This window comes from Rissa tridactyla, chromosome 9 (genome assembly GCF_028500815.1).
Source record: "Rissa tridactyla isolate bRisTri1 chromosome 9, bRisTri1.patW.cur.20221130, whole genome shotgun sequence".
Classification (NCBI taxonomy): Eukaryota; Metazoa; Chordata; class Aves; order Charadriiformes; family Laridae; genus Rissa; species Rissa tridactyla.
The window spans coordinates 47,240,374-47,265,710 of NC_071474.1; the positions used below are offsets into that span (position 1 = coordinate 47,240,374).

Consider the following 25,337-nt stretch of genomic DNA (forward strand, 5'->3'; position numbering starts at 1 on the left):
CCACCGCACCGTTACCCTGACATGACCCCAACTTCTCCCCTGTTTGTTAGGCTTCTCCGCAGCTGTGACATAATGTTTTTGATGGCAGGGGTTGGAGGAATTCTGCTTGTGGCAAAGCAGGAATCTGCTTCGAATTAGCACTGCACATATTTATCAAGTCTACATAGCATGGCTGCCTGTTGACAACAGTCCCTTCTTCTATCCCCCGCAGGTTTCCCGATTAGCTCACTTGACCTGCGAAGGTTCGGAGGAAAAGCAGTTGCTGGTGTCTGGGCGCAGCCTCCCGCAAGCCCAGAGGAGGGGCAGCAGGTGGGTGATACACCAGGTGTGGTGCCCAGAGCCAAACCTTCTTCTTTAGTGCCAAATCCTGACTTTTGGGTTTACTTTGAGGAGCTTGGTGGGGGGTCAGACACTTAAAGGACTCCTTCGCCTTGCTGCCGTGGTGCTGGCTGTATCCCCCATGCTGCTCCTTAGCTAGGGCTATCCCTTCTCTGCCGGGTTGGTCAGGTTGCAGCAGAGCAGTTCATCGTCTGGAAAAACTACGGCATGGGGAGATGATTGTGCAGTGACCTTGGAAACAGCAGATTTGCTTTGTGGGCTCCTGCTTTTAAAGGTGCTTTACCGTAGTCAATTCCAAAAAAGAAAACATTGCCGGGTCCCCAGGAGCAGACCCGCTTTGCGTTAAAGCCACCTACTCCGCGTAGCAAAAGCTGGGCAGGAAATTCTCCTCTCTTCATGTCTAAATATTTAAGATCTATTTATTTATTTTAATTCCTGTTGTGCATAGGGATAAAACACAAATCCATCAAAGGTTTTTCTTATTATGAAAAGCAGCAACAGAAAAAGCCTCATCTAAAAATAGCCAGATATTTAGGGCAGCCCCCGGTAGTGGGAGACACGGATTTGGAGGCTTGATTCCATCAAGGAACGTGGTGTCTCCGGCATCCTACACGCACATCTCAGTGACAAGGGCATGGCACCGTTAGGCTGTGACCAGAAACGCCATCCTGGCTGAAGAACCTTTCCTGGAAAATTGCATCTAATCCAGCCACTTTCTACACAGAATTTTGCCACGGTGTAATTTTCTAATGAAAAGCTGTTTTGTTATAAAGCCCCTAACCGGTTCTATTTTTACTATTGATTTCAAACAGAGCAGAAACAAGCACACCACTGTTTTCTTTTCCTAAAAATCTCACCTTTTCAGCCCAGGAGTTTATTGCAGTTCCTATAGACAGATGAAACGTGGAGTTGCCCTTTGAACAATAAAATTAGTTCTTGTGCTGGATAGTTAACAAAATCAACAAATGTGACTCTAAAAGTAATCAGATGAGGAAAGCAGCTCCTGTTTCCGGAGCTCTCTCCTGACTACCTCTTGCAGAGTATCAGAAGTCCTGGTAGGAAATACGGAACTCTATGAAAAGGACTGAGAGAAAAGAGAATCATGAAAGTTAAGTGAGCACTGAATGAAAGCAAAGTGAAAACTTTATGTCACCACGAAAGAAAAATGTCACCATTTGGATTCAGGAGGAGAAAAGTACCGAGGTGGGAGATGAAAGAATAATGCAAAGGCACGCAGGCAATTAATAAGGTTTCTTCCCACCCTGAATCCACACATACAGCCTTGATGTGCTGCACTGAGATTTCAGAGAACTAACCCCAGAAATGAACTCCAGATCAGAGACACCACAGAATAAACAAACAACTTCTCCAGGTAGAGCAAGCATTTGCTGGGGTCCTTCCTTGCTTCTTTCAGAGGTCTGTTCCCTCTTGTCTCAATCAGTCAGTAAAGTTTTTAGTACGGCATATGAATTTTGGTCTGGCAGATGTGAACTATGGTACTGAGGGATTTCTCCACATGCCAAAGAAAATCAACAGGTTCCTAGCGTCTCTTGCTGCATACGTTGGTGTTTGTGCGTGACATGTATCAGGGGAAGCAGGGTAAGCAATGCCCGCTACAGAGAAACACATACAGTAAGAAAGCAAGTATTGCACAGTCAAGTAATGCTAGTTTGTTTGGTTTTTTTCTGGAAGTGCCATAAGGTTACGCAGATGCCTGGATCTGCATGACCAAGCCAAGATGAGACCAGCCACTAGTCTCGCCAACAACATGCAATACTTTGACTCAAAGAAACACGCTTGTTTTCCAGCTGGAAAGGGAGGCTGACCATTTTGTTGCACTCTTAAGCTATTGAAATGTTTATATCAATTTAAAACAGACTCTTGGGGAGAGTACAAAAACAAAGATAAATTTTCAGGCTCAGACCTCAGATGCCAAATTGTAAACCCTTGGCTAAAAGGTCTTAGGGTAGAAACAACTGCACAGCATTAAGTGCATAGCAGTGGTTCATACAGGAGCCATAAGAATAAAGATAGTATTTAGGAAAATTGCGAGGCATTTCATTTGGGCTTTAGTGCAAGGTCACGGGATGTAAGCAGCTTTGGGAGAAAAAAACAAAACATTTTTGAGAGTAAAAAGAGCTGTATGTCAAGCACCAATCCTGCAAACCTTATTCACGAGAGCTGTTGTGTTGATACAAACATCTGTCCAGTGGGAATTCTGCTCTGAGCCCAGGATGACTCCACCTTGCAGTCCAAGATACAGAGATCATGGCACTGGGCAATGGCACCGGGCAATGGCACCGTAATTAAGGGACAGTTTCCACTGGAGGACACAGAAACTCTCATGTGCTCACACCACCACTGGGAAGAAAGACAGCAGATCCATTTTGGTATTCTTAATTTATTTGAGCTATTTTAAAATTACAAGTTCCTAAACCAAGTATTAGATCTGTTTAGCTTTTGAAAAATCCTTCTAAAAGGGTTCTGCTTGTTTATTTTTCAGAGAGTTCTGTTTGTTTGGCTTTTGGCCATGAAAATATAGTTCATCTTAAGAGATTAAATGTGATTGTACCAGGATATCAAAAAAGCATGATTCAATAGTCTGATACAGAGCTCAGAAAACACGATCCAATTCATACAAGTATAATGGTGCTCTCCTGGTGCGTGAGTGCCAAACAGCCCCATACCCGCGCAGGAGAAGTGCTAATGTTTGAGTGCAACCCCACGGCCTCACGCAGGTCAGTTTTACTGCTGGGCACCAACGGATTTCCTCCTGATCTCCTCAAATACACACGAGCCGCACCGCGGGCCATGCAGCCTGGCATGTTCGCGAGTTAACAGTGCTAAGCACGACCTGGTTCCTGGTTGAAAATGCGCGTGTATGAGTAATTCTCTCTCTCTGATTCATTTAGCTTTGTCGTTCCTTAGCCGGCCATACAGTTGTTTTAGAAGGTGTGTTATTTTATTGCTGCAATGAACAAGGGAACTTTCTCTTTTCCCCGGTTTTCAGAAAAATGTGGGATGTTAGGGAGGGGTCAAAGAGAAAGAAGGAAAATTGGTCATTTTTCCTCTGAAGTCTCCAGTTCTGAACTTGGTTAGAATCTTCCACGTGTCCTGTATGGACTTAGACCCTCTTGACACAATCTCTTAAGCCAACGAGTTGCAGCAGGGCCTGAATGGAGCGGTGATTTCAGTCTCCCCAGCCTTTCCTGGGCATCTCGTCCACTAGTGGAGCAAGACCCCTGGCAGCAGATCCAAACTGACACTCGCATTGGAAGCAGCAGCCCAGCCTCTTAGACATTCCCACTTTGCATGAAGTTCACAAGCTGAATTTGACAATTTTGTCATGTGCGTCCCTCTACTGACACGAGATCTCATTGTACTTTAAAGGGAAAATAAATCTGCAGGTGTGTTGTTACACAGTAGAAGGATTAGAGAGGTGTAATTCAGACATCTAGCAATAAAATCAGAAGCAATAAGAAGGCTCATGTAGGAACCTTCCATTTGCAAACTTCTGCAATATGCTAATTTATCTGTTCCACTGATCGTTCCTTAAGTGAACATTTATTATTGAAGACCTGAATCCTGAGGATTTGGATAACAGTAACATGCAAATCTTCTCCCTTCTCATTAAGCCTTGCTTTAACCGATTAAGCCTTGCTTTAACTGTGAGGTTTAGGATCTGCAGTCTTTGCTGACCCTCCAGGACAGCCGCAGGAAGACGGAGGAAAGGAAATCGTTTTGTATTCAGATCAAAATATAAAATCAGCTTGATGTTCTTTTCTCCCTCATCAAGCGATTCACGTTCCTCCTCCCTTCTGATTTCCCCCGACACTGCAAAGTCAGTGCACTTTGGTGAGTCCTTAATGCAAAGTCCAACAGAAAAAGTAATCCAAATGCAAAGTTGAATGTTTTTCTATTTAAAATGCAAACAGGATAAAATCTGCAGCTTTAGCTCTTCTGTTTTCTTAAAAGAGAAGAGTGCTCACCCTGATCCTGTGCGGGATTCAGCAAAAGAGAGAAAGGTGCTTTCAGTTACAAAAGACCTCGACTGTCTAATTCTTGTTCTGAAACATGGTGAGGCTCTTCCTGAAGCTCGCAGCTATGGTATCCCACCCTTGCCACCCTCTCTGTTCCCACACTGGGCCAGGACGGGCGGTCAGCATCCTACAGTGCACGGTGAGAGGCTGTCCGGCTGTGAGAGAAGGCAGGAAACACCAGGAGTCACCCCGAAATAAACCTCTTGCCCCACAAGTTCCATCTGCCTCCCACAGATCTGGGAGGAACACCTAAGGTGCTGACAAGCCCTGAGATTTTGGTTCCCTCTTAAGAGTTAAATCCATTTTGCTGTGACATGAGCTATTCTTCCCAAAGCAGAGCTGAGCTGGTAGCACCGTTAAACCATGGCAAGCTTATGAGGGCAAAGCTTTGAGCTGGTGCTTCGGGTGGGGGTGAATTTGCAGCCCTCGCCCCACTCACGGGGGTTCATTGCGCACATGGATCCAGCCTCTCTTTCTTCTCATGATGTACTTTCATCTCGCCCCGTTTATAAGAAACCAGTGACCACCCCACCCTGCCGCACAACAACTGTAGGGCTATTTACCACTTCGAAAGGAAATCCCATGTCACAACCCCTAGGAGCACAAGGAATAATGTCCGGAATTCCTTTATCTGTGACTAGCCCTGGCGCACAGTCTCTTTCCCGTCTCTTAAGTATACACAAATATATTCTTTTCTTTTGTCAAGGCAATGGGCCCAGATTTTAATGATGGTTTATTAAAAAAAAAGCCAACAAAACTTTGGCAAGGCTCAAGAACAAACGTTCTCTGACTTTAGGCCCTTTTGTTCTTCAAGCTGAAAAGTTACTATAAAGAATAAGGAAAAATGAATTACTGATCTTTGCCCTCCATAGTAAATTTGACCTCCACTGTTTTAACAGTACCTAAAATTGGTGTCCTGGGCTAATCAGGGAAGTAACGTGATAAGTCTCTCTCCACAACTGCTCTGCAGGATTATTTTGTTTAAAGTGATCAAAGTGACTCTTTGGGCATTGCAATTTTTTTAACCCTCAGCTCCTAGGCTTCTGTTCATGTCTCCATGCCAAAGTTCGCCCAAGTAAAGGTCGTGCTTATCTTATTAGTTTGCAGAGTGATGGAGTAAAAGGCACTAATGGGCACTATCAATTTGGAGGGCAGCGCTCCCCTTGGATGAGGGGATGGAAAGGACTGAGGCATGTACTTAAGTGTCCCCACGCATGTGGGTCCAGAGCTGCGGCCATTCCCTGCGCCCGCCAGGCCTTGCCGCGCTGCAATGTGTTCTGCCCACGCTATAAAGAAGAAGATCAGGGGCTCATGTGAGACATCCTCGGGGGCTGGCAGACACAGGGCATCTCCGCGATGCTTGTGCCCTTCCATAGCAGGAGCTAGAAGCCCACAGGGTTACCTGCCGACACCCTGAGCAGCACTGGGTGCCTCGGCGGAGGCAGCAGAATCGTGCTGACATTTGCCTCCTTGCAGGGTGCAACCTGGACCACCAGCTCCAGGAGAGAGGGGAGGGAAATCTATAGTAGGAAACGGCTGGGAGCAAGGAAATTGCAACAGAAATATTGGCACCGGCAGTCGGAGGGAGGCGGGGAGGCAGGCAGGAGAAGGAATCTTTCCAGGAAAAGAACATTTGTATCAGATACTTCCAAAAATAAAATATCATCATGTCAGAGAAATGTTCTAAATATTGGCAGCACTGCTGGCTTGGCCCACCACTCTTTTCGGTGCTCTTGCAAATAATTTTCAAAAAAGTGTTTATGATCCTTCACTTTTGAGTCCTTTCATGCAAAGAGAAAGACACATGCCAACGGGGGACCACAGAGCAGCCCCAAGTGATTCATGGCACCCTCTTCTCACTGGGTGGTGATATTAGAAAGCTGACAGCCTTGTTGCAGTACAAATAATTCACCAGCTGGAGTTTACTGGCTCTTTTATTTATGTTCCTACAGCACACAGGCAATGCCAGATGTGCTGTCCCTGATTCATGTATATTGTGTTTGATGTCTCTCATCAGAATCAAGCCTGGGCTAAATCCAGAAACTAAACTGTTTTTAGCAGAGATAAATATTTAGGCAAGTCTGATTGGCAAGAACCTGTCCCTCCCTTCGCATCCCCTTTAAAACTGAACTAAAGGTAGCAGCTCAGAGTGCGAGCACATCAAAGATCTTGTCTACGCGGGGGGAACGTGCTGTGCTCTCGCTGCCGATTGAGCAACTGCCATTTAAAAAGTCTTCCAAAGGAGGGGAGAATTTGGCAAGAGAGGACCTTCCAGGGGCTGAAACCTGAGCATTTACACAGCATTGTGTCTATGTGCTGGACCACAGCATCAAATTAGCACCTGCTCTTATCTGTGTGCTGTCAGGCTTTCTGCTGTCTCTAGGGCATGGCAGAGGGTTGTTGACAGTAGAGGCTATCAGACTGTGACAACAGCGGGGGAATAAATTACACTGCTTGCCCTGCCTTTTGTCAGGTGTGGATGTGTGTGTAGTAAGCGGACTTTGGATGCTTGGTAGTTGTAAGTCTTCATTTTCCTTTGCCCTTTGTGTTCTGGTCAACAAAATGTGCATATAACACAAAGGTTTCAGATGGAGGACAGTGCGTGGACAGGCTGTATACATGGGGTCTTCCTGGCTTGTTGACAAGCTCACTTATTTCTCCACTTACTGAGTGACCTACACTACGTGAATAAATCCAGCACGCCCCTCGGAGCTTTGTTGCAAGGTCTCCTGAGAACGGCCTCTCCTTCCTATGTTGGGATCTTCCACAATTCCCACAGCCCTGGCTTGCCTGTCCTGCCCACATCGTAGGGATGGCCTCGACAAGAAGCCTTCTCAGAGCAGGGAGGACGGTCTGTCTGTGCAAGGCTCAAGTGAAGGGACTGAAGGAGAAGTTCAGGGTGGCTCTTCTCTTGTTCCAGTCAGTGATTTCATTGTGTTACAGCCCATGTGCCAGTTAACATCTAGTACTATCCTGCTTACAACAAAAGTACAGGATACTCTGAACTCCTGGGGGGAATGACTGACTGCGTGAACTCCAGCCATGCAAATCAAAGTAAACTAGTCCCTTCCATTTCCCTGCACTGTCACTTTGCAGCCAGTGACAGTGATTTAAGGCCACCTTACTTATCACTGGGCTTCTATTTCACAGCTTTATTTGCTTGACCTTAGTTTTCCATACTGTCCGATGCAATGGGGAGATGAGCCCAGATATTACAAATCATCTAGGCTAACGTTGACTGTAATGGATCACAAATATTCCTACCGCCCACATCAAAAAGAGTCATGTCTTCACCAGCATTGTCCCAGAAGGGAAAACCCACTTCTATACAGACACGGTCTCATTATAAAGTTGCTGCATCGCTCTGAACATTTCAAAGAGATGAGACTGTTGTGCAACAGAACTGGAAGGCAGTTCTTAGTTTCACCAACCCAGTGTTTCTGACTGCATGCACATCTGTTCCGAGAAATGCTGATTTTGGATGCAGGTACTATGGGGACTACGCAACCTGACAGCCTTGATATCACTGATAAAGGCAGGCGAGCATCACAAACTTAGCACAAAGTACCCAAAGTCCTGGGCAGTGGGGTTCAGGAATACCTCCCTATTTTGTATCCAGCCCGATATCTGCTTTTGAACGAGGTCAGAAGAGATTGTTATTCCCATCAGAGTGTTGCTGTGTTGAAATGTGGAATTTTTCAGGAATTTTTCATTAACGTTGGCTCTGGCAGATAAAATATTGGCCATGCCAAAGACAACATGCTTGGGAATATGTTGCTTTTGAGCACAAAGATACCGTACCCTTAGCACTGCAGTTCACGCAGCAAATGGATTGCCTCAGCTGACAAATAGAATAATAGCCATGAAAACTGATAATGCCCAGGTATTTTGTTTTACCTATATTTTTTCATCTTAATTGAAATGCAAGGGTAGCATATTCCAGTGAAAACTCATTTATGCTGTTCCCTTTTAAGTGAGAGAAACCGCTCGGTAAGAGATTAAGCAATTGTAACTCTAGCTTAGCCTTGGAGGTGAAGATCAACTTTCTACCTCTTCAACAATTTGATCTTTTTTAGATGGCTTAACTACACGTGAAAAGAGCCAGATTATTGGTCACATCTATCGAAAGCAGTGGCTGAAGAAGTGCTAAGTGTTTAGTAGCCTTTCTGGGATGGCGTCAGGTATGTACTTTGTTCCAGGGTAAGTAAGGAATTTGTGACAACCACCATCCGTAACCCCATCCAGTCCCTGGTCTTTTGACACTGAGAGGTGTCTGTGACAGTTGTTCTGTGGGGCAGGCAGACTTCTCCCTCAGCAGCCAGGCATGGCCAGCGCACCTTCATACCTCCCTCACCCTCCAGAAACCACCACGCAGATCTGCAGTGAGACATTTTGGTTCCTGGGGCATCTTTCTGTACTATAGGCTTCTGTCTCCCCTGCCTCCTGCTCACTTCATTCCCGGAGACTTGGAGCCCCCTTCTTCCTTTGGCGTCCCCTTTGCAACCCCACTCACGCTCAGGCAGTCCTAACGCTAACCCCAAGCCTAAACCCATCCCTGACCCTAACCCCAGCCCCAACCCTGACCCTTATCCTAATCCGAACCCCAATCCTGACCCTAATCCGAACCTCAGCCCCAACCCTGACCCTCACCCTAACCCTACACAGTGCCCAGCTCCGGCGCTGACCCTTCCTGGGCTCCTTTTGTCCTGTTGGCTTCTGCCCTACCAAGATGCCCCAGGAGAGATGTCTTTGTACCTGCTGGAGACAGAAACGTGTACTTAAAGTAAATACTTAAAGATCTGCCTGGCCAGCTGCTTGGGAAAAACAAAACACCTTCCAAAGAGGAACAATGTCTCTTTTTGTCCTTCTTCCCACCCCTTCCTCAAGACAAAATCTTAACCAATATTACAATAAGCTTTAGAGGTTTGGTCTCTAGGTACAAGAAAAGAAGATGCATGAAATGGGTTGTCTTGTTTGTGTGTGTGTGCGTGTGTGTGCGCGCCATTCATCTTTTGTTTTCCGCATGGCTATGCTCACCCTCTAAGGGTCTTTGGGGGTGAAGATCCAATACACTGTGCCCGAAAATGAGAAAATCTTCTGTGGGAACTGATACTTAAACCTTAGCTGTAGGGTTGGGTAGGTGCAGATGTCATAGCAAAAGCACCATGGCTGAGAAAGGACAGTGCCAAAATGGCAATAATAATAATAATAATCATAACAGTCTGCATTTCTAAGATTAGTTGCGAGATGGCTTACAAAGGGATTTAACCTTGCAATATGTTTGTGAGGTTGGTAAGGAATTGCTATTATATACTGCTGGAAACTGAAGACAGATAAGATAAGTATCTTACTTAAGGTCATACAGGAAGCCTGCAGCTCGGCAGGAATTAGAGCTCAAGTAAATTGGCTCCAAGTTGTTCTGTGCTGGGCTGCAGGATCAGCCAGGGAAAGGCTCTCTTCGGTTTCTGCAGGGGCTGGGAGGAGCTGGCACTGGTCAATGTCTGGTGTGGGTGGCAGCGCCCTCTCCTCTGGGGGTGGCCAGCGGGAAATGCACAGGGGACAGGGAGGAAAACGAGTGCAACAGGGTATTTTGAGCCCTTGCTTTGTGCTGCTCAACTGCAGCTCTTTCCTCCTCCCAAAAAGCGTGCAAGTTCTAAAACAAGCGAGCTCCTACCAACGGGGATTTCTCCTTTCGCTTCTCGACTTTGATAAATCCAATATTCCTTTGCACGGTCTGATACCTATAATCACCTTCTCTCTACTGGGGTGAAACAGTACGAAAACAAATGGGCTGTGAGGGTGTGAGGGCTGCCTTCCTCCACGGAGGAGGGGGAACTGCCCCTGAACGTCAGCACAAACACTCGGTCGCACTCCAGGCTCGTTAACCAGCTCTCCAAGAAGTACCTCCAACATAGACGTGCACAGGGGAGATGAGAACAAACTCTCAATCTGGAATCCTTTAACTGTAACAGACACTCAGCAGGGGAATCCATTAGACAGGAGCTGAAAATTAGCTTTGCAAATTTCTCTGTGCCAGAAGACACAGTCGGAGTGAAAACTAAGAGGCTTTTTGGAATATAGTTGCGATTAGAGTGACACTGCATTCGTTTGCACCTGTGTATGTGTGCATGTGTGTGTGTTTGTGCTTCATTATTCCTCCGAGGAAACTAGCGGCCCACCGCACATGTGTGGGCCAAGAGGCTGAGGAAGGTGCCGCTTTAAAAGAAATTCAAGAGAAACTGTAGCCTTGCAAGCCCTGTGCATCACTGCCCCGCACCGGGGGGTACCCGGGCCCCGTGCGGGACCCGCAAGCCAGCGTTAGCTGGGGGTGGGGTGTGGGACACTCCTTTTGGATGGGACGGGCAGCGTTGCAGAGGCGGGCGTCACACTCCTCAGACCCTGCAAAGCTGTCTGCAGAAGGCAGGGTAACAATGACTGATCTAGTCTCTAATCTTTTTCATCTGCTTGGCTCCGTTCCACGCAAAGTAAGCGCGAGCATGACATGTCAGTGCAAAAGAGCAACAGCCAAACCCGAGTTCTGTAGAAGTCTGTCTGGAGGACGGGAGAGAGATTCATTTCTGGCAGCTCACGGTATCCCAGTCCTAATCCTTAACAACCTTAAATGCCTCAGTATCTTTGTAGCTTCAAGTGGCTTTTTCCCTGGTGATGGAAGTGAAAGGTGAAGTAAATCTGCTGCAGTTCCTGAGCTGCTTTTTCTCTTCAAAACATTTATCGCCCCATCCCTCCAGGGAGGAAGGGAAGTGCTAATCTCCCTCATTCACAGAAGAAGAGCAGAAGCACAAAAGCAGAAAACATACCTGTGCTGCAGAGAGGAACGCAATGCTGAAGCGCCCAAAGCCTAGAGGTTTGGGTGGTACCTACAAGCAGTTCATGCAGCAACGGAGCTGTGGTGCTGAGCAAAGCGTCCACAGTAATTAGCACAGTGAACACAGCTGTAATTGCATCAGCCATTTCCCATATAGATATTCTGGGAGTTCCTGTGTCATACCCTGCTGCAGCCCCTCTTCTGGAGGTGGTGCTGCCAAAGCCATTGCTGATGCGCCCCAAGTGAGCTCCCCCAAGGTGTCTGTCAAAGGACAGGGGACCGAAGCTGAGTTACTTCAACACCACGGCTTGTGTCCAACCCAACTGACATCCTTGTTGGTCGGAGCATGGCATCTGGCCAGCATTGCCCCAGCATCCATCCCCCAGTTCAGCCAAAACTCACAGACCTGGCCTGGTCTCCTCTGCTCCTGGTCCTCCCACTCACTCCAAAAGCATCCCCCAAGGCACCCCACCTCTGCTGCAGCACTTCCACCTCAGGCCTGGGCTGCAGAGAAGCTGCTTGACGTGCAGTATGTCTAACAAGACAACAGTTCAAGGCGGAGGAAGACATCAAACCAAATTATGCCTGAATTCGTGTTCCTTAGAATGTAAAGGAAATGCAGCCAAAATGAACTATACAGCCACAGAAAGTTAATGTATGCTCGTTTGTATACCGGACCATTGTCCAGGGGACTCTCAGTTTCCTCTCGGGCTCTATAATGAATAGATCTATAAGAGAATGTTATGGTGGCAGAGATTTCTCTTTTCCTACTATTTAACTTGGAACAATATAGAATCAAAACAAAAAGGCAGCCTTTCAAAGGCTAGCAGTACAATACACACGAAAGGACATCACTTTGACCATTAAATGAAAGAGCTCAAGAGAGACCTTTGCCCTGCGTATGCTGAGAATTCCTCTCGATCCCTTTATCGAATACACTGCAAGGAGCCCAGCGTCTGAGGTACCCGCCTTATATCCCACCACGCCCAAGTGCCACTGCTTTGCTTTCACTACTGGCAGATGTCGAGAGCAGAACCGAGATAAGCAGAAGGTATTTTAAAACAAGAAAGATGACTGAGGAATTAGGCTGTTCTGGGCTCTCCTAATGATGCTCTTTAACCCCTTTTACTGTCTCTTTTTACGTCTGGTTAGCTTAGATCTAAATTTAAGGAGGCTGCGTATGGTGACACCAGACAAGGCCAGATATATTGGTCAGTCTGGGAATTAAAGAATCAGCAGCCTGAAGCAATGGCTCTGCAAAGCATTAGCTACCCGATTCATCAAGGTGAAGTCTTTATCCTGAACCATAATGGTGATGGCTTTAATGATGTCAATCTTAACTATCATTGCTGCTCCAAGGATGCAAAAGAAACGCATAGAAAGACTTTAACCACTCTATCAGAAATATCCAGGACCTGTAATAGCAATCCCAGAGTCATAGAATAAAGCCTTCGGTATTTCCCTCATACAGATCAACAAGCACTGGACTCTGGATTGAAGATCACGCTTGCCCTTTAGTTCAGGAAAAGGGCTAGTTCAGCGATACGGAGGTTTCCACCTTCTCGATTACAAAGTGAGGTCACACTAGGTGTGACCCAGGAAAGAAGCAGCTACCTGAGGAAAGGGGTAGTGACAGCACCGTGTCTGTGTGAACGCACATCCCTCTAACCCCGCTCTGCACAAGGAGAAAATCTTCAGTGGCTCTTTTTATGCGGCAAACCAGCCCCTAAAGGAGATTCCGCAGTACTGCACAGGCGCTGGGAGCCACACAAGGCACTTGCAGACCCTGGACCAAGTAGTTGCGTTTCCAAATGAATCTGATTCACGCTGTCAGCTTTGTGTCTCCTGTTTCTGGCCAAACTGATCCTACCCAGTCGTTTATCTTACAATGATTGTTCCTGTTTTCCCCAGCAATAGCTGCCTGTTCCTGAAAGACACCTTTATCTTTTTTAACGTAAGCTATCTTGAAAACAAGATCAGTTAAATCAGGAGGATACTGAGTCCAAAATTTTTAGGTCAATTGGTCAGACTGAGGGACGTCTCAGGCACAGATAGACAGAAAGGCAGAATCTCAAAGTTGCATTGCTCAGTGCCCGACACAAATCCATATAGCATTTACAAGTCTACATTAGTGTTTTAAAGTACAGTGAGACTGTGGTATTGTACAGTGGAAGAGCAAATGGCCTTGAACAGCAGCTATGCAAACTCTACTCCATGGAAATCAAAACTAGCTCAGTTTTAGCTTTTCCATTAATCCCACTTTGAGCACAGAATTTTCAGCTTTACTGCCCTGATTTTCTCAAAAGTGCAGGCCAGGTTTGGCAAATGAGAACTGAGATTTATACCCAGACAAAACTGCCTCCTTTCCTCTTCTTTTGTCCTTCTGCCAGAAACCCTCCAGAAAGCTGAAGATAACTGTCATGAAGAATGTTAAACCCAATTGTGCACGTATTCTTGGGATGGGAAAAGGAGAGCCTTTCTCTTGGGAGCATTAGTCTGCGCTTGTAGACTTGTGGGACGTCGTAGTGCCTGCTGTGGCTGCCTGCCCTAGATGATATTGTATACCAGCTCTGACGTGCTGGATAGTACATTAGGAAAAGAAGGTTAGTAACTCAATGTTAATAGCAGTCATAGTTACGCACAAAATTCAACAGAGATCAACTTCAGTAACCGGAAGAAGGCACGCTACTTCACGATTTATTAAATGAAATTAGTAATGGCATTTCTCCGTGTATGTTTGAACATTACATTTCAAATGCAAAGTAAACAACAATAAAAAAGGCAAAGTATGTGGCTGATTTATACCAAATATATTTATCCTTGGTATAAAGATCACAGTCCAATTAATATATTGTGAACCCCCAAATTTCTTTTAGAGCGTCTTTCTACCTCCTCTTTCTAGTCTAACAGTGCTCTTCTGATATAAGCCATAGTGTATAAACAACCAACTCTGCTGGCCTTTCTGCTTGAAAAGTCTACAGGTCAGGATATTCCCATGTCTCCATAATACCAAGAAGAAGAAATCAGCCTTGTGTACATCCTCCTTCAAATGTCACGATAGAATTTTCTGCCCGGAGCCAGGTGGGGGTGACCTTTGACATCCCCTGCTCAGCAGCCTGCTGCCGCCCTGAATTCACCTTCCCCAGGCAGTTCCTTCATCCCAGGAGTCGTCCCATACTGGGTCTTTGTTTTGACCTGCGCTTCTCTTTCATTAGGGCAAGGTGAAATTGCCCAAATTGACCCAGAGAATGAAGCTACCCGTGTTTATTTGACTTGGTGGGAACGCCATGAGAAAACAGCCCAAATGGGAGCGCAGCAATTCCAAACCTATAAATACGTCACACCAAAGACTTTGTTTATCTCCTTTCTGGACGAAGTCAGAACCTGATGTATTGGTGGATTAAGTAATAAAACTGTTAACGGGATCATTAGCGGCTTCACAGTAACAACTGGGCCTTACTTTCCCAGAGACCCACGGTATCATTATATTTGGAAAAGTCATCACTGAGTGGGATGATGAGCTGTGAGAAACGCACGGCTCTTTCGGAGTGAGATGGGCCAACTCCATTGAGATCACAGCCAGAGGAGGCTCTGCCCCGGGGAATCCCTCCCCACCGCATGCTCCGCTCGCTTCATGCTGACATAGGATTCTGAGGATTAATTACTCTCTGTGGTAATTCCTATTGGGCCAAACCCTGTTCTCTGCCCTTAGCTGTTGCTCCATCCTTACTCAATCGAAAATTTGCCAGGACTGAAGGAAAGTTGTTTTAAGCATGAGAGCCTCCAGGAGGCTTAGCAGAATGGGATCTTCAAAGCCAAAATAAATGTGAAGTGAGAGCGGACACTGGAGCGTTGAGGAATAGAGGGGGGGTTGTGGGGCTGCCTCACACAACTGGACATTGCTGCAGTCTCGGTGCGGGGGCCACACTCTGGCTTTCCTTCATCGTAGCAAAGTAAGCAGGTTACTTTGCTTTCTCACGGTGAATTTTCCCATCCAAACCAAATCGGGATTTTCCAGCGAGACTGGTAAAATCTCTACCTTTATAAAGCATGCAGCGAGAGAGCGGCTTTCAGTCAGTTCTTTCCTCACTCAGATTCTACCAAAAAAAATGTATAAACAACCATAATAAAATAAATGTTCTCGGTCACACAAAGGCAAATTCAAAGACAGGCTATTGTCTTCAGCCAAGCTACAGCTTTAAACCTACGTAACTGAGAGCAAAGCTTGTCCCAAGTGTATGAACATGAAATGAGAATAATCCAGACATCATCCATTTGTAAGAGAAAAAAATGTGGCAGGCCAAAAGGTTAGCTAATTCCCTCTGCTTCACACCATGTAATAGCTTAAATTGTGTTTAAAAGGTTCTCAGGGTGACATCATTGTTTAGATTCACTTGAATCATCCTTTACTTGTAACAGCACAAAGCCCTTTTAACTAGCCAAATTTGCTGTTTAGCTCTGTCCTGCTGTGTCATGCAGCAAGAGCTGATACAACTTCCTCGCCTCCGGTACCTCCAGAAGGAGAGCTGGGAAAAGCCCTTCGCCCCACACCTGGGCGCCGCGTTATCATTTCTTCTGACATTCCTCATGGGTTAAGGAGCAAAGTGGTACCTGTGCTTTTCAGTAGTGGATGCTCACGAAGTCCCTTCCCTTCCCTTTGCCAATTAGCAATGGTAGTATTAATTCAGGAGTGAGTGGGCAGTGATGGAGGGGCTCCCCTTCCCTAAGCGGAGGCGGGGGACGTACCTAGTGACCCAGTGCCGGACAACACGGCACCTGGGGGATTTATTTTTCTGCAAGTAGACAGAGACCTTGAGGTTTGCGACTGATAATCCACAGCGCTTTACTTCCCTCCTTTCAAACAGAGTCGCATGCGCCTTCCTGTTAATGGTTCTGGGCAATCTCTTCCAACAGCCGTTTCCTGTATGAAGGCGTATTGTAATTAGGATTGCCCACAAGAAGGGCTTCCAAAAGCTACTGTGTGGGCATGTGTGACGGCCCCTCGGGGAGCCGGCTTCAGGCAGCTGGAAGAGCAAGTGGAGAAGCAGAGGGGAAAAACACGTTTTATAACTCCTGGAGGACACACAGTCGTAGGCATCTGCACATGAAAGGTCTGAAACCGACCCCTGCGCAACCCAACCCAAAAGCTGGGGAAGTCCAGGCTCAGTATCAGCTTTCAGGGATGATCCCTATGGCTACAGAGGGCCAAAGTAGCTGCAAGGGAATCGAGGATGAGAACTGGGATTCTGTGACGCCCCACACTCACATCCCCTGCTGCAGGCTTCTAGGGACAGGGAGGAAATTGCTTTAACTCCTAAATTATTGTATTCAGCGCCGATTTCAGTTAATGAGATATGAGTTAATGGCAAACAGGATGAATGCCTTACAGAATAGCTGCTGCTGTGTGTTCGTGTGCAGTGTCCCTGTGAGCAATCCCATTTTACTCCCAGCTAGAGAGGAATAGGCAAAGTAGCCCCATGGTGGTTGGTGCTTTTCCTGCAAAGTGACCTTAGTGTATCTGTAAGGAAGAATTTAAGGTGTGCGACTTCTGAGCTGCGGGCTCTAAGGAAGCAAACATTTTGGCTGAGGTGTTTTAGAGAAATCATGGAGATTTTGTAAAAAATGGAACAGGTAATGACAAGGTCAAGCTTCCTTGACCCTCAAATCAAGAACAATCCCAGCAGGGCTGAAAACTCCCCTCTCTACTTCCTTGGCAATCATGTTCCCACAGTTCAGAAAAACACAGGAAGATCTAAGGAAACCTATGTGGAAATGCAGAAGACAAAGGCAAGTGATCTGAAAATAGAAGGCTGGTCCCTATATTTCCTTTACATTCTGGGCCTGAGTTTAGTTCTTGGCTGAATTTTGAAATCTTGGGGACCGTATGCTTTTGCCATTCCCTGCAGGGCACAAAGGAAAACTGGCTCATTCAGCCTTTCGTCGTGCGAAGGGTTAGACGCGGCTCTTTCCTTCTTGCTCGGTAATTTCAAGGACTCCTCAGTGCTAAAATCTTTATTGTTTAGAGCCACAACAAAAGCCCCGAACCCTGGTTACACACACCCCACGCACTAGCTGTGGCTTCTTCTGCATTTCTAGATATTGGGGCAGGAGCTTATGAAAAATTTGCTTCTTGTACGATTCAGTACAGCAGGAGCACCTAGTGCATCTCCTTGCAGAAAACCAGAGATTCAGCAGCAGGTCTCAGGCAATCCCACTTTGGTTTGCCAAAATCTCTGCACCGGGCACAATTTTAAAGGCAAAATTCATTTTGGTAAAGGGAAGAGAGACTGTGCAGATGCCTGTTATGGAAAGGCTGAGAAATTCCTCTTGGCTTTTTCTAATGTAAAAATTCAAGGAATCCTGAGCCCTGAGGGGAGTTTAAGAGACATCCAGGAAAGAGGGGGAGAGCAGGAGAGGGGTGTAGGATGTAGTGAGGACAAAAAATGTGTGCTGTAAAGACAGACTAATCCAAGGACTTGGAGATGAGGGTGCTGGACTGCCTCAAAAGCAGTCCTCAGACTGACTCCCTGTCCCTCAGAGTGCATCGCCGTATTACGCTGTATCACAGCCTAGTACCAAAGCTAACAACGCTGGCTCAGGGCAGTGGCTCAGCAGCGCTCGGTATGCGAATTTGCTGCTTATATTTCCAAAGCCTTTGAAAGCACAGAGCTGAGGCGGGCACGCGGGTATACGGGGAGCAACGCCAGCGGCGGCTGCATGCGCTGCAAGCCCCGTCTCAGCTACGGCACGGAAAAGCACCATCGCTCCAGGTTCAGCTCTGTGAAGTGGGGGCTGAACTTGATCCAAGAGATTCCTTCCCGTTTTGTATTCTAGTTATTGACGAATGCGGGAGACGTGATCAGCTTGTAAAAGCAGTCGCAAGATTTGCCTAGTTCAGGCCCTAATTGGTGTTAAAGCCTGGTTTGAGGTGAGCCGGGGTTCCCCCAGAGGTGTGTTCAGCACTCGGGCAGTGAGGAATTTGCACAAAACGGGCAGCCGTCAGTTTTGCTCACCACGGCCTCGTGAGCTCAGCTCCCTGCCTTCTCTGAACCTTCCTCCTTCCCCACCTGAGGAAGCGGCTCACAGACAAGTCTCTACGGTCACACCTCTCGTACCGAAAACCTTGCTTCACCTGATTTGTTCTAATCTCGCCTTGCTTCGGATGATTGCGAGCTCTCTGCTGCTAAAGTTCTGCTCCTTGGGGCGAGCTTCAAGCATGCGCTTATATTAAATGCCATTTCCAGATAACAACCTTGGCTGGTTGATTTTGGCAGCTCCTACTATTTTTTCTGTGGCCTTAAAAAGAAAAATTACAGAAGTGCCTAACTGGGTGAGGAGATCGGTTCTCTATGACACACGTTTTATGTCAGCTTATTTAGGTAGCTAATTTTATTTTTGGTCACTGTGACTGAGTGCAGTGAGATGCTCTGTCCGAAGGTGAGGACCGGAGGAAGAGAAACGTGTTGGCCGGCACTGAGAAGCCTTCATGTCCTGCCAGTCATCTGAGCCGGTTTCTGAAGGAAAACACTAGGGACGGATCTATTTTGTTCCTAGCTGTTGTTTAGATATTCCAAACATCTTTTAATTACTTCCACTTGTAATTCCCATTCCAATGACATCAGGCTGGTTTAGAGCAAAAACGAAAGGCGGAGCAAGGCTGATCGGAGGAACCATCAAACTAACGCTGTGCAGCTCGGTAGGGCTCAGCCTCAGCGTCCTTCTCGTACTCTCTCTGAAAGTCAAACGCTGCCTCCTGGAAATTTCCCGTGTAGTTTTACAAAATGCAGGTTGCTGTTGCTGCCCCCCAAACTGTTTTGCAATGTAAACTGAAAGCAGCGGCTTTGTTCGTCCTGTCCTTTGCTGATGAGCCAGTGACTCTCGCTGCATATACTTTGCAAATGTCTTTGGAAGCGAAAAGACGAGATTCATCTCGGAATGTATATGGCGCAGGGCTGATTTTCACCCTCTTTCAAACTGCACTGGCAATTTGGAAGACAAACTTGCGAAAACCACAGACCACCTACCCCTGACTGTACCTAGGAAATCTCCTGTGGCGGCTGGAAACCTTTTGCCCTCGTGCATAAACCTACTGGCAACATAAATATTATATAGTCAGCCCAACTTGATATATTACTTCCAACTGAAGTAGATTGAGCTATTGCTTTGTCCAAATACTTCATAAAATGAACAATTCAGAAAACGTATGAAAGAACAGAGGTAACTCAAACGTACCTCGTTGCTCTTATTGCTAGGTATTAGCAGACCAATGGGCAAATGTGCGCCCGTAAGTATTTTTTTAAAATTTTTAAAGAAAAGATTGTAAGTTCTAACAACAGAAACCTCCAACAAACAATCTGGTTTGTATTCCCAGTATTCTTTTGGGTACAATGCTGTTTTTTAGAAGTTCAGGGAGTATTCAGAAATACTTTAAATTTTTTGCCTTGCCTTAAATGGATGAATTAGGGTAAAGAGATTTCCAGTTGGTTTTGAATGTGGCAGCTTCAGGCAGGAGGCTCATATATCACAATCTTAAAAAAAGTCTTCTCTGCTTTTTATAACATTTTCCCACAGTAAAGCAAACGTTTAGGAATAACACCAATTAAGAGGGACGTTTTTGGTTTACTAGAGCTGATCGACAGCGCAGATTGTCAGCTCTCCAGTGCTCGGCTTTCCAGCACCGAGTGCCTCAGAGACAGGCAAGACCGTACCCTTCATCCCTCTGATTTGCACCAGCGCATCCCTGAGCCCACAGGCGTCCCGGCTACACGCACTGAGCCTCCTGGCCGGCAAAGCAGGGGGACTCCGGGCTCCTGACGCTTTTGCCTTAGCTACGCATACATTGTATAAATTAAATATAGATGTTAGCAAGCTAAATTGCCCACCCTAGTATATTCTACTTGTAGAAGAGGTTGCAAAATGAAACAAAAAAAATATTTCAATTTCAAACTTGCTTTAATTTCAAAGCAACCCGGCAGGACCTAGTTTTTATTCTTAAACCTCATTTGTTTTCTGGTATTAAATCAGTGAAATTACTGAGTTTACTCAATACCTGAAAAGCTATTTGGATTGCTCATATATTAAAAACTTCTTGATGATGATGTCTGGGGGGTAAAAGATACTAATTTTTTCATATTAGGTGTTGCTAGTGTCAAACATTCATCCCAGATTGTTTTTAGAGGGCTGGTTTTTAACCAACCCACTCCATACCTAAAACATGTGCCAGCTGTTGGCATCTGCACAATAATTACTACATCCAAAGTTTTGAGCAGAAAGACCCTAACTGGTACTCTAAGGAGTTGAACGTAAGCTGTGTAATAAGCAAAAAGAAGCTGGAAATTTAATGATACCTGTAGAACTGTCTTAGGAAATGTAAAGAAAGATGCTTAAAATATTTTGAATCTGTGTTCTATAATAAGACAGGAAATTATTGGGATGATGTTTCCATGGTCTCTTCAACCTGCTAAACACCCCCAAGGACTGAAAGCGCCAGGAAAGTTAGGAATTCTCTAAAGGAGACCATCCCTTGATCTGGATGAATTTAATGGCCGTGGTTAACTCCTGTCGCTGGCATCCGCGGCACCTCGGCAGCCCTGGCCAGCTGCTGAGCAGCACACAGGAGGGAACGAGAGAGTGGTAGCGATCGGCTGCCACAGAAGGAGCGGGCGCTCGGGCTGCTTTGCCAGGGCTTGGTACGAGCTCAGAGATTGTCCTTTCACTTGCGCAAGGGAAGGTGTCCCTCGGCCGGGCGGCTGCACTGGCCTCACTCAGCACCGCAGGTACCGAATGTCTTTCACAGATCTTCTATCTGCATTGCAGATGAAATTGCTTGGATTTGAATCAGGGTCAGCCTCTTCAGCACAGCTCTGCCTAATTTTCACAGAATCACAGACTGGCAGGGGTGGGAAGGGACCTCTGGAGATCATCCCCTCCAACCCCCTGCCAGAGCAGGGTCACCCAGAGCAGGTGGCACAGGAACGCATCCAGGAGGGGTTTGAATGTCTCCAGAGACGGAGACTCCCCCACCTCTCTGGGCAGCCTGTGCCAGGGCTCTGCCACCCTCACAGGAAAGTTAATTTTTTTGACCCCAGAGATCCCAGAGAAGGTTTAACTTACAGCCTGCAGAATAGACCTGTGCCTCTAGTGCCTTGGGAGGTCAGAGTTTCATTGAACTCATTGCTGGAGATGAACTTTGAGGGAAAGGTGACTGAGGAGTTAATACCTCAATAACATCAGTGCTATCAAGAATCTTCCAACTTCCTGGCCCTGTTTCGCTTTGGCTTCCAGCCTAATTAGGGCACACAGAGCCTGTGCTAACATATTATCTTTTCCTAATGACGGACAAAGGTCTGACATCCATAATGCTGCTTCCAAATCCATCATCAGCCTGTGCCTCCAGGGACAGTTAGCGATGTGCCTGCCTTCCTTTCTTTGCCACAGGATGTGGACATTGCCTTCTCTGTGCCTGGCACTGATGGGAAAGTGAATCTGGACCAAATTCCAAAGTTATTAGGACCAAAATTATTAAGCAAGTAAACTAGTAAGAAAGGACCCAAGTCAGCCCTGAAATGTGGGTGACATCTCCAGCCAGGCTTTTCACCCCCCTCCTCAGTAACAATCGCACTGTGCTCCGCTTCATCCGGCAGCCCCAGAACATTTGTGGCCAGACACACTTTCTCCCTTCTGCCAAAGACTCGGTATTACCTCTCTCTGATCCGTCAAAGTCTGTGGTGATTTATGCCCTCGGGGAAATCACGCTGGCTTTCTGGTGATGTGCCTTCTACGGGCAACTTCTCCAGCCTGTGCAGCCATTACAAGTACGGCAGCGTGCAGCTGGCTGCTCGCGCACGTGTCAGCCAGATGGAGCACATCGCGGGAATTCTCCGAGGGAATTCTCCAAGGGCTGCGCGAGCTTCCTATGGCCCAGGTGCAGCTCAGGGTGTGGGTACCGGTGGCCAGCGTGGTGCGGGACTGCCTTCTCCGGGGCTAACTGGGACACTGCTACCATGGGTCAGTAGGGTTTCTGTGGAGGAGGGAGGGGCTCCTTTTTACCTAAGGTTTGCTGCCTCAGGTTTTTTGGGAAAAGGTGGCCAAGCCCTTTGGAGCACAATCTCAGGCTATTTCAGCCTGGAGAGGAGAGGGCTCGGGGGAGACCTTATTGCAGCCTTTCAGTAATTAAAGGGGGCTTATAAGAAAGATGGGGACAAACTTCTCAGCAGGGCCTGTTGCGATAGGACAAGGGGTAATAGTTTTAAACTAAAAGAGGGAAGATTTCGACTAGATACAAGGAAGAAGTTTTTTACACTGAGGGTGGTGAAACACCGGCCCAGGTTGCCCAGAGTTGATGCCCCATCCCTGGAAACATTCCAGGTCAGGTTGGACGAGGCTCTGAGCAACCTGATCTAGTTGAAGATGTCCCTGCTCATGGCAGGGGGGGTTGGACTAGGTGGCCTTTAAAGGTCCCTTCCCACCCAAACTATTCTGTGATTCTATGATTCTATTTGTTCTGTAGGTAACGGTGGGGAAGGTACTGCAGGGGCTACGGGAAACGCACTGGGGCTAGTGCTTGCCAATCAATTCCTTTCTGTAGCAGGAATACATTAAACCCCTGAATGAATCCAAGAAAATCAAGGACAGTGATGCTCCGCAGTGTTTCCAGAAGCTATCCTCTTGCTATTAAACTACGGCTAGATTATGGTATGCTAAAGAAGCAACACGGCGAAATACATTCGCTATCCAAAAAAAAAAAAATTATAAAAAAATTAATAAAAGAATAAATAATCATCATTACCGTCAGAAGGAATTCCCCTGCGAATAACAGCCCGTCTCACGACGGGAAGGGCGCGACAATCCAGCACAATCCTTACGCTTAACCAGATCCCGAAAAAATCAGAACGGCGGGTGGAAAAACGGGGAGGAATCCCCGGAACCGCTCGGGTCGGTGGGAGGCGGGGGGGGGGGGGACGCGGAGAGCCGCGGGTCCGCGGCTCTCCGCGTCCCCCCCGCCCCCGCCTCCCGCCGACCCGAGCGACCCCACAGATCCCCGTGGGAGCACCGGGAATTGGGGGGGGAAAGGGGGGAAGAAGGAGAAAACCACCCCCCCGCCCCGTGTCTTACCGTGCATCAGGAGCAGCCCCTGAAGGGCATAGACGGCCAGGGCAGCGCTCGCCCTGGGGAGCATCGCCGGTGCCTTGACGTGTGTGTTGGGGGGGGGGATGTTGTGTGTGATGACAGCTATATCCCTTGTGAAGGAGCAAAGAGGGGAGAGTTCCGCAAACCGGGACAAGTTTTCTTTCCAGTAAGAAAGTTTCGGAAAGCTGGCGGGCTGGAGGGCGGGCAGGGAGGGGAAGAACAAGGCGTGCAGAAGTTCCCACTTGTTGATTCCAGTTAAATTGTTCTTTCCGTTCACCGCTTCATCCTTGGGCTTGCAGATTTTGTTTTCCTTCTTTTCTTCTCGAGGTGCTTTTTTTTTTTCTTCACACCCCCACCCCCTCTTTTCTCGATAACTTTATTCCTCGCTTCCCCCTGCTTTTCTAATTCACAGGGTGCCTGGGGAGGGAGGGTTAGGAGAGGGCTCCCCAGCCCGGCTGGGTGGTGCGGAGTAACTCAAGGAGTTAAAAAGCAGAGCGAAACACCAGAAAAGTTTGGCAAAAAGTTTCCTCCAGTCAGTGAGTCGCTGCTCCGAGCAGTCCTTTTGCCTTGGAGTTTGGGATAAGGTGGCTGAACTGAAAAGCCTCTTAGATGTATTTATCCAGGGAGGTGCAGGTGCTGCAGAGATCAGGAGGAAGAAGGAATCTCTCAACTCCAGGGAGTTTTGCGAGGCAGGACGAGGGGCAGCTTCCAGGTCCCCCAGCCTGGCTACCTGCCGGGGGACGCGCCGGGACGGGCAGCAGGCAGGCAGCGGGGCTTGGGCATGGCCGGAGCTTGCCTTTGGGGGTTCTCTCTCCCTTTTCCCCCACCCCTCTGGGTTTGGTTGCCTTTCGCAGGGAAGTTTGATGTGAGCTCGAGATTCTTTATAGGGACAGGAAAAAAAAAAAAAAAAAAAGGAGGAAGGAGAGACGTCACCAGCCGAGGCAAGGGGACTTCACTCTCTCTCCCTCCCTCCCTGTCATTTCACAGAGCTCCTGGATTTCCTGTTGCTGCTGCTGCTGCCTGAGATGGGGCAAAGAAACGAGGCGAGTTGTCTCCCGCTGCCTGCCAGCATTGCCTGTCCCTGCAAAGCCGGAGCTGCGTGGGCATCAGGTGGCAACATCTCCCCCAGTCCTGCCCCGCTTCCCCCAGGGGCAGGCAGGGTGTCAGCATCCCCCCTCCGGGGCTCTCGGGGCTCCAGGGCACGGGGAAGGGGAGCACAGAGGGACGCTACCTGAGAAGCAGGCTCCCTCGCAGGAGGGCTCTCTTTGCCCCCCTCCCCCTGGATGTTTAGCAGTTTGGGGTTCTCTTGATGCCGCTCAGTGTATCCCGCTGGAATGCCACCTCCCTGCCCTGTCGTCTCCCTCCTTGCAGCAGCCACCACTGTGATCCTCTTGGGGCACAAAGTTTCGTGTTTGAATTGGGTATTTCACACAACCCTCATGGTGTTATTCCTACGGCACAGCTGCCCCCTGAGCTCTCCTGGGTTTCTCGTAGCAGCTGCCTCTGTCACCTGAGCGTTATCTCCAGGCATTTGGGTGTAGACAGATCCACCCACACATCGAGGCTTCCAGCCTCTCCGCGTGCCTTCGCTCTGGCCGTGCCAGGCAGCATTTCAGCAGGGGCGAGCACCCCTGCGCTGGTGGGGGACAGCGTGGTTTTGGCAGGGGACATGCAGATGTGTCCCCGTTCCCCCCTGCCCCAGGAAAGCACAGTCTTTTCCTGGCTCTGGGCGGCTCCTTCAGCCACTGGTGCCCCCTGGGCCAGCGCAGGCTCAGCTGTGAGGGTCACACATGGTGCTTAGACAGTGCCAGGCGTCCCAGGAGATGTCCCAGTGCACCTAAGGGACACTTCTGTGACGGGGAGGGAGCTACTCTGTGCTATTGCAACGCACCCCCCAGTTTTATGGCTTTTACCATACACAAACCGTTGCACTATACTGATGATGAGGGAGTGGGGGAAGCTCTACAGCTGCCCACACAGATTGTCGTTCCCAGTAACGCCAC

At 47.7% G+C, this 25,337-nt stretch overlaps 1 protein-coding gene and 1 long non-coding RNA gene across 3 annotated transcripts in view; one reads left to right on the forward strand and one right to left on the reverse strand.

Annotated features, from left to right (window-relative positions):
- LOC128914504 (uncharacterized) overlaps positions 1–284 on the forward strand; it is a 213,079-nt gene extending 212,795 nt beyond the window's left edge. Inside the window, exon 3 of the long non-coding RNA XR_008468326.1 lies at positions 212–284. This is a non-coding gene — a long non-coding RNA (uncharacterized LOC128914504). The remainder of the gene's footprint in view (positions 1–211) is intronic.
- Positions 1–24,201, reverse strand: part of LOC128914501 (vascular endothelial growth factor receptor kdr-like) — a 140,440-nt gene extending 116,239 nt beyond the window's left edge. For both annotated transcript variants that reach the window (XM_054213539.1, XM_054213538.1), the window contains exon 1: positions 23,320–24,201. In XM_054213539.1, coding sequence (XP_054069514.1) covers positions 23,320–23,383 — 64 coding nt within the window. In that variant the 5' untranslated portion in view covers positions 23,384–24,201. The remainder of the gene's footprint in view (positions 1–23,319) is intronic.
- Positions 24,202–25,337: the final 1,136 nt, after the last annotated feature.